The sequence below is a fragment of the Sclerotinia sclerotiorum genome, genomic scaffold (assembly GCF_000146945.2).
Source record: "Sclerotinia sclerotiorum 1980 UF-70 scaffold_7 genomic scaffold, whole genome shotgun sequence".
NCBI lineage: Eukaryota > Fungi > Ascomycota > Leotiomycetes > Helotiales > Sclerotiniaceae > Sclerotinia > Sclerotinia sclerotiorum.
The window spans coordinates 1,548,254-1,557,223 of record NW_001820829.1 but is presented as its reverse complement, the minus strand read 5'-3'; the positions used below and the strand labels follow the sequence as shown (position 1 = coordinate 1,557,223).

The 8,970-nt window shown below is 42.6% G+C and overlaps 2 protein-coding genes across 2 annotated transcripts in view; both read right to left on the bottom strand.

The window, feature by feature from the left end:
- The window catches only part of SS1G_06183 (hypothetical protein), a gene marked incomplete at both ends in the record, with an annotated part of 3,695 nt that extends 434 nt beyond the window's left edge, over positions 1 to 3,261 (bottom strand). The window contains 4 exons of the mRNA XM_001593211.1: positions 141 to 550; positions 1,004 to 2,546; positions 2,609 to 2,711; positions 3,251 to 3,261. Of these exons, the coding sequence (XP_001593261.1) occupies positions 141 to 550; positions 1,004 to 2,546; positions 2,609 to 2,711; positions 3,251 to 3,261 (2,067 nt within the window). The remainder of the gene's footprint in view (positions 1 to 140; positions 551 to 1,003; positions 2,547 to 2,608; positions 2,712 to 3,250) is intronic.
- Positions 3,262 to 4,627: 1,366 nt separating this feature from the next.
- SS1G_06182 (hypothetical protein) lies at positions 4,628 to 6,832 on the bottom strand (the record flags this gene model as incomplete). The annotated part of the gene is made up of 2 exons (XM_001593210.1): positions 4,628 to 5,789; positions 5,997 to 6,832. 2 exons carry the CDS (start codon positions 6,830 to 6,832, stop codon positions 4,628 to 4,630), a joined length of 1,998 nt encoding a protein of 665 aa, XP_001593260.1.
- Positions 6,833 to 8,970: the final 2,138 nt, after the last annotated feature.

Below are 8,970 nucleotides of genomic sequence, written 5' to 3'. Positions count from 1 at the left end.
GTTGTTATCCCTTTCTGAGAGCTGGAATTTCCATTTGAATTGGATGATTCGCCTCCATTGAGAACTGGTGATGACATGAGCGAGTTTTTCGAATCATTATATTGCGCGTAAGCAGATGCGGATGCAGATTCTCGTTTTACTCTTCCAAAATTCTCATTTCTATTTCCCAACACGTTATTTTCTTCACTCGTTTGTCGTTTTTCCTGAGCCTTTCGTGGACGTAACGGTTGATGTTTAAGTTTTGGGAGAAAATTCAAAGTATTTTGAAGTGCAGTAGTCGATGAAGATTTATTCAAACTAAGTCTCCTTTGAAGCTCTGCAACTCCCGCTTCTGTATTGGGGTCCGCAGAAGCTAAAGATGCATGAGGATTTTTAGACTGTGCTTTAAGAGCCGCCTGACCGCTTGGGGTAGTAGTATTACCATCTTCATCTTTGAGTCTGATAGGAAGGGGAGTTTGATTCCAAGTATCTTGGATTTTATGATATTGGCGGGATGTTGTATCATGACTAGATGCAATGGGACCCTTTTGTGATTGTGGTCTTGAGACTGCTGGAGTCGTAATGTTAGATTGTTCATCGAAGCTCAAATACTCCTCACTTGATCCAGTGAAAGACCTAGAGCTAGATCTTCGATCCTTCTTTTGTCGACGAGGTGAGGTTACATTAGCCGCCTGTGAAGAGACTTTCTCCCGCGATAGTGGATTGCTTCCAGGTAGTGCTGATGTTATTGGAGAAAAATACTCCGATTCTGATACTCTTCGACCAGATTGACTTGGCAGTATAGATCTGCTATCAAATCCATTGGTGCGTGGGGAAAGAGTGGATTGTGGACGTAGCTTTTTGAGAGGTGCGTCCAGTTGGGAAGTTTGTAAAGAAGGCGAGTTCGTTGCAGATAAATGTTTACCAAATGTGGTTGTTGCAACATTCTTGTCACTTTTGGGTTGAGTTGATAATGGGCTCGGGTACAAAGATAATTCTTGTAGATTTCGCCTGGAAAACATACCCTCCTCTGGTTGAATACTGCTTTGGGATGCTTGTGCTGTGAGCTTAAAACCTGGAGGCGCGCCTTCACTGCCAAGGAATGCACGAAAACTTTCTCCACTCTCTACTGATTCCGGATCGTTTCTAGCTCTAGATATCGACTTACTACGACCATTTGCATTATGGATTGATGGTGTTCTTCTCATGACTTCCTTGTTTGGGGCGGTGACCAATTTGATGTCATGTGATGAGCTACTTTGATCTAATTTGCCGTGTCGCTTTTGCTTTGGGAAATATTCGTTATCTTCAGATTTCACAGGTTCAGGAGGGGTATCAAAGTTCTGAAAATAGAAAGGTTCTTGTACTTCTTGCTTTGATGTCTGATGTTTTTCCAGACCAAACCTAAATCCTGGAGATGGAGGAGCAACAGGCGATTGAGGCTTAGCCTTATTCACAGTTGACTCAGTAATATGATCTGATCTGAAGTTTTCACTCGGCTTTCGGGCTCGAGGATTTCTACTCATGATTGGTTCTAGATCACCCGAAGGCTGTTTACTGGACTCTGGCTCTGCCCAGTTATGGGGAGTAGAAGTGTCCTCGCTTTGCGATTTGGTTGGTAATTCGACAGCTGCTGAGCCGGTCCCTGAACCAGTCCCTGAAGAACTCAAAAGATCCAATGCGCGATATCGAGAGTTCTCAAGTGAGATTGGTGGCCGGCTTTGACTGGGTTTGTTACCGTGACCAGCTGTTCTAGTATTTGAAGATTTTCCGTCACGAGCTTCGTTTTGGGCTTGATTCTCATTAGATTGTTGTAATTTTGAGCCTCCTATGAATCCCGATGAATTTGGTGAGTTCGACATAGATTGGGTTCGTGGTGTTGCAGATGCACTTGTGGACCTAGATCTGGATCTGAAAGAAGACATAAGCTTCTTGAGTCCAAGATCCAAACTCGTTCGCCTTGATCGTCTTCCATCATCAGGATCAGGACCCAATTGTGTTATTTCTGGAGTAACTGGAACCGCAGGCTCAGAGTTGGCTCGGCCTACTGGAACTACCGGAACTGTTTTAGTTGAGCGCTTGTTGGTTGGAGGCGTCTTGCTCAATCGTCCTTTTTGTTTTTGTGCCGCGGCACGGGTCTCCTTTTCGGCCTTTTCTTTTTCCTTCTTTAACCGCTCTTCTTCCTTCTTGCGTAGATCTTGAGCTTCTTTCCTCGCTGTTCTTCTTTGCTTGCCATCACCACCATCCCAAGCAGGCGAACGACATATCGAAGATGCATCAGAACCGCCCGCGTCTGCTTCAACTTCCATCAATTTTTCCTTTTCCGGCTCAATTAAAACTACATTTTTAGGTGTCTTTATTTTCGTCTCAGGCTTTTCGGAGCTCTGCGTAGCAGGTATTGCAACGGATAATGTTGGAGCAGTCATTGCTCGTTCTGATTGTCTGATTGGGGTAGGACGTTCGGGAGGAGGAGCATAGGTATATACATTAGGAATACTCGGACGCCTTTCGCGAAAGAAGGTATTACGCAGCGGTTGACTGACTGTCGTTGTCGAGGCTTGCATGCGCTGCAGCTATTTCATGTATGTTAGGCAATATTACTTGGCCATGTGAGGTATTGTTTGCGTACCTTGTTCTTCTTCTCTAAATCGAGCATACGTTGAAGTGTGTTTCTCCGTGCTTCCGAACGGCCATGCTTCTCTTTCTCCTTGGAATTCATTTCGAGATAGTACCTGAATTAAAATGTGATAGATTATTAATAAAGTACAGGGTTATTGGGGTGCTGGATACATTTGAGCTATTCGGCGCAGCTCAATGATGACTCCGGGTAGTGAATGTTGGTCTCGAATTGTAAGACGGCAATTCGAGATTATCTGGTGAACAAAGATCTAGTAAAGGGCAAATGATATGAAGTAATGAGATTATTGAAGTATTTATCTTCTTTTTCTGAACAACATAAATTGTAAAAGCGAATGTGCGAAGGTGCGAATGTGCAAAAGAGTAGCAGAATACAGAATACAGAATATCAGTATCAAATAGAAAACAAAAAAACGAATGTCTATGCTGGTGCAATAGTAGTAGAGAGTAGAGAGGAAAGAAAATTGATGCTACCTCGTGATAGACAGAGAGATGGTAGGTTGGTGATATGTTATGATAGATATGATACGATCAAGAACAACGCAACCAACTCACGAACTAATTGATTAGATAGAAAAATGAAAATGAAGAAACAAATTACCAAAAATATCAATGATACCTTACCTTATCTTACCTACTTTGCATATTCTCTGGGTTTCCCCAGATTGGCGGATCTTACAGGCTCTTTTTCCTTTCTGTCTTAATTATCTCTCCACCTTCCAGCTCGGTATAGTGATCTGGTAATAGGTGAGAGGTGAGAAGAGGTAAGAGGTAACAAGGCAAGAGTGACCTCTGGGTGAAAGAATCTCACAGTTTTAGAAAATTACCCTGGTCTTTAATTAGTAGTTTTCGCTCGTGTTATATCTTGGCGCAGCTGCTGAAATTGATATTCGCTGCACGTATGATTTTCGTTGTCCACCGAATTTCTATTTCTTTCCATTCTGATTGATTGTGCAAAGTAAATACACGCACCCAAAACAAGAAAATGAGACTGCATCGGCGATGTGAATGGTTCAGGTTAAAGCAAGCAGACTTTACAGAAATCGGATAAGGGCTTTGTTATTTATACCTCTTTTAGTTACAAATTACCATGTACATCTGTACAGTGTACGTACAGTGTTATACAAGGGTTCAGACTGATCCACCATCCAGCTTCGTTTTCTTTTCTTCTACCGTATGTGGTTTCCAGTGTCCACCACAACACCATCTCGTGTAATAAATGCGTCTGGACTCGACCCCAAGAATCAACCCACTTCACTCTAGAAACCCATCCTAAAAAGATCGACACCAGGATCTAGCTAATAAGTGTTCGAACTTTGTGGACCCTGTATTACGGTATTTCAGCTGGCTCGGTTGTATTACATCCGACTGCATGTTTAACACATATACAGAGTATTTTCATCCATTCTCGCGCTATCTCACCTATGGCATAAAGCATAAAGCTTTACATTATTTAACCGCACACTCTTTCCAATCATTTAGAAAAGTTAGAAAATCATCTCATCTTATCTCACCTCATCCTGTCAAAATCATACAAACCAAAATAATACTAAACATAAGAACACCACTCCTTCACGGCCCGTTCCGAATACAGGGTATGCTATGTATTTCCCATATCTTGTACTAAAAGAAAGTCTGTATAGTGTAAGCTCATCAGCCCACCATTAAAACCTACCTACCCCGCCATATACTCCATATATTCTGTTCATTTTTCTATTTCTCTTATTTTGAGGTATTGGTATAGTAAGATTATAAGAAATTAATATATAGTGCTGAGTTATAGAGGTGAGAGTACGAGGAAATAAGTATTCGATTATAAAATCTTCTATGTTGAGAAGAAAGACAGATTGTAAGATCTTACTCGCTGTATATATTTACAATTATCAATTCTAAAGAATCTACAATATCTACATACCTATAATACAAAATCTGACATAATATCAATACAAGTCTGCACCCTTTATTTCTCTCGACCTCTATGCATCATCCTCTATACATCATCATCAATCAATCACCCTCTATCCATCATCCGCTGTTCAATCCCCCTATGGCCCACCACCCCACCCCCCTCATTCTCCTGTTCCCCTCCCTCCCCAGGACCCCCAGAATCCACCATACCACCTCTGTTCCGCTCATCTCTATCCCTCTCCCTCGCCGCACTCTGATTCCCATTCTTCCCCTCAATACCATGCCTTACCAACTCTTCCGCCGTAGGAGCAACATGCATCCAAACCTCTTCTCCCACCTCCAAATCTTCCAAACCCGGTAATACATTTCCCAACGGATCCCTCGCAATATTTTTCCCCCGTTTGATATTCCCAGATTTACCATTACCTCCCTCCTGATGCTGTTTCACCTTTTCCCCCTTATATCTCCTCATCCACAATGGCGTTAATCGAATGCGTAATTCATGTGGAATTCTCAATCTACCCGCAATATATTTATCCTTCGGCTGATGCACATCAGGCAACCGATCCAATTGTTCAACCTGAAGGATTCCCTCATCCGTACCTCTATTCATCGCACTAATTCTCTTCGGCATTACCATTTTCAAAAATTCCAAACTGGCGTTGATATTTAAATCGATAGCTCTGCGTGGGTTAACCGTCATTTTCAGAAGAAAACTGCTGACATTCGGATAAAGGAGCGAGAAATCAGATTGCGAAATGTGAACGCTGCCGCGGACGGTAAGAAGCCAGCACAGTGTACCTTGGGATTTCGCTTCGCGACAAAGTGACATGATGCTGGAAAAATTCGAAGGCCAGTACATAAAAGCCTCGCTATTAATACAAAGCAACGGTTTATGAATCTGGTACTTCGATTCACTATCTGCTTGTTGGATTGCGCCTCCCCATGGATCATAGAGAATTCCTTGCGAAACGTAGGGAAATCGCTCAGTTTGGGTGCGGAGAACTTCGACTGTGGTGGCGGCGCCGAAAGAATGTCCCAGCATCGTAACTTGCTGGAGGTGAAAGCGATCCTTCCAGCTTTCCCAGTCTATGCCCTTGAGACCTCGAGAGGAACCACCGATACGGCCTGGAGAGCTTTCACGGAGATTGGCTTGGGCTATTTGAGAGCCACTTCCATCGTGAATTTGGGTCATGATGTAGTATGCTTCTTCGATTTCGGCGAGCCGCAGTTGTATTTGCGCAGCGCGGAGTTCGGCGTCGACACTAAAAATGGGTCAATAGTTGCACACCATATTGTATGATTTTCCAGTCTCTGGATGAGTATCTCTTATTTTCAGCTCATTTGTATTGCGTATTGACTTTTTCCACTTGGATATGTTCCCCAAAAGTTTTGAACAGACTTCAGATATTCCTACTTTCATGCTCCAAATATCTTAGACCCTTCGATTAAGTAAAAAGTGGTTTGCTCACCCTTGTTCATTATTAGGGAAAGTATCTCTGGCATTGCCTTCGGGAAAAACATAATCGAATCTCTCATAGCCTCTATCACGTGCTTCATCAGTATGGTCTACATTCTGTGACCCAAACTTATCGCCGGTTTTTGGTAAATTGATGAAAGTGCGTGGTCCCGACCCATCTCGATGTTCCACAGCCACAACTACAAATCCATAACTGGCAAATTCTCCACAGACAGAACTATATGTAGTTCTAGTTCCCCCCAGGCCATGACTGAAAATCAACAACGGAAAACATGGTGATTCTGGCTCTCCAGGAGGGGGGTCCGCTGCGCTATTCTTCGTCTGATATCCCGATTTAGATTCTCGTGCATTTTCAGGAGGCCAATGTGTTGCCAACTTGGCATTACGGAATGCAGGAAGTTTGGTGAAAGCGGTTGTCATGCCGAACCACGCGATAGTTGGCCATGAAGGAAGACCAGCAAATTTGCTATAACCTTTTGCCGTCTCAATACGAGGCCTTGGTAACCATGTTGCTCGACTCCAATTCTTTTCTCCTTCGGGAGAGACCCCTTCACCTGATCCAAATCCAGAAGGATAGAAAATGCTGAACAGGACGGTCTCGAGGTTCAAAACATGCTTATGTTGTCTCTTGATATTAGAGAATGTCCTTGGTTCTCGCACGGGTACTTCAATGTCCATTTGTCCAACGGAATACGGTCCACTGTAGTATGGCAGCGGTTTCCGTAATATCTTCTCGCGCAGGCCAGCCGGTGGCCGGCTTTTGGGGCACTTTGTGTTAGGTACATCGCTAGCTTTGCCAACCGCTGACCCTTCTGGAGTATCCTTCATAGTGACTGGCACTACCACCCGAGAATTTATTTATTTCAGCAGTATTTGACTGACTATTAGATTTAGAGGATCATATATGCTCCAGAAAGCCTGATGAAAATATCGATCGCGACGTCCGAACATCAATGCTGATTAATAAACAAGCCATTTTCGACCTGCGATGTTAGCTTAAATAGTACCTGAATCGCATGGCGGACACAGGGGTTTTGCAAAAGTATGTCCAAGGAAACTGGTATATCTAGATAAACACAGTTAGAAAGGGAGGCTAAACGTTTAGTTGCGATGGCTACGACCGCTAGGCCGTGCTAGCTAGCACTGCCTCAAATTCGTAGTGCCAGGACAATTGATAGGCTATTTTCAAGTTGATGGAAAGAAAATTCAACTCCCAACACTGATCTCATTTTCAACCTCAAAATGATGAGCATTTTGACAGGTCGATCAACTTGCTAACAAAAGTTAAAACTATCGGAACATCGCTCCGAATGTGCAGAGTTCTGGAATGTAATGGCAACATGGAATAGGCTGAAAAGGGAATGAATTATGCGAACAGGACTCGAGTATTTCGAAGAATGTTGACCTAGTAGAAAACCGGGGTATCTATCGTGGATTTTTGGCTGTAAGATCGTAATAGAAGAGTTAATAACATGTCCATTTCAATACAAGCAATTGTCTTTCCACTTTAATAATACCGGTACGCTTTTCGGAAATTTTGTGTTTCTCAGTAACTTTAAGGTCACGTCAGGCGGGACCTCGGAAAAGTCTCAACGCACAAGGGACTTGTCAGACATCATAAGATATCAAATGATCAAGAGTGAAGGAGACTTCAGTGTTGTTCCGTTCACGTGGTGTACTTGAAAAGATGGCATTGATTTGTTTTTAGAGGGACCAGATGATGGTCGGCATATAAATCATTAGGTAGCAATCAATAAGTACTTAGCAGGTAGATATCTGAGTGGAATTTGAATAATGTAGACATCAGTAACATGTCTATAACCTTACACTCACTGCCTGAGACTTGTCATTTACTTAGCCGACATGATGGGAAAAGAGGCAATAGACATGAGTTATTATTGGTTCGCTCCCTGAGGGGATTAGCTGCAGTACGGTGCGGAGTACGGAGTACAGTATGTATACCTAGTAGATACTCACTCACTCTATCAATATCATTATCTTATACTTCTAGGATTAAAATAAATTTTGGCCTAGTGAAACTAATTAACTATCCTGAATAGAATTATACACGAAAAGTGCCTACCTCTACATTAATATAAGAGGTATCTAAATAAGGAAGCGCTGGGGAAGAGAAGGGTTGTCATGTCATCTCGATTCTTCTATAGGTGGTATGTAAGTAAGTACTTAGGACATGCGGATGCTGCCATACCCACACCAGGTAGTTATGTATTGTGTACTAAGCAGATGGATTCACCAATTCTATCGTGGAACCCACCCATTCATTCTTGGATGTACGGAGTAATAAGTCTTACAAGATTAACCACAGGGCAGCAGAAACTTCAACCAGTGACCACAAGTGTCAACTCACAAAATATAGTACCACTTTACCTTACAAGTAAATTGCTCAGCTATGAATTCTACTGCTGCTGTTTTTGTTTTGGAACGAATCAACCTCAACATCGAAATCAATAGCGAGTCACGAAGCCATTTTGGATCACTACGGATACATGAAGGATTATTTACTGACACCTATCATCAACATCTATCTATAGCCGCACCTCACACTTTCCAGACTAGCTATTAACCTAGGTATTGTTAAATAATACAATACCTACTGCCGTCGATAGGTCTACCGATTCGCCAGATTCTAACAGTCCTTTGAGGCTGTCATAGTACCAATTGGTTTGAGTTGATTTAGGTCTTGTTTGACTCCATCTAGAATCAGCCTGAGCAGAGAGTTGAGCATTGGAGGATTGAGAATTGATTCCGCCTTATCCGCCTCCACTCCCACCCCTCTACCTTTCTGCGGAGATACGGAATATATGAATATATGGGATGCATTAAAGCAATCCTTGTCGAACCGAGCGCACCAAATCACATTCATTCATATTAATAGAAGCACTCCCTACTCGTACTCGTAATGAACTCGGAATCCAAATCTATCTTTGCTTCCAAAATTGACGACA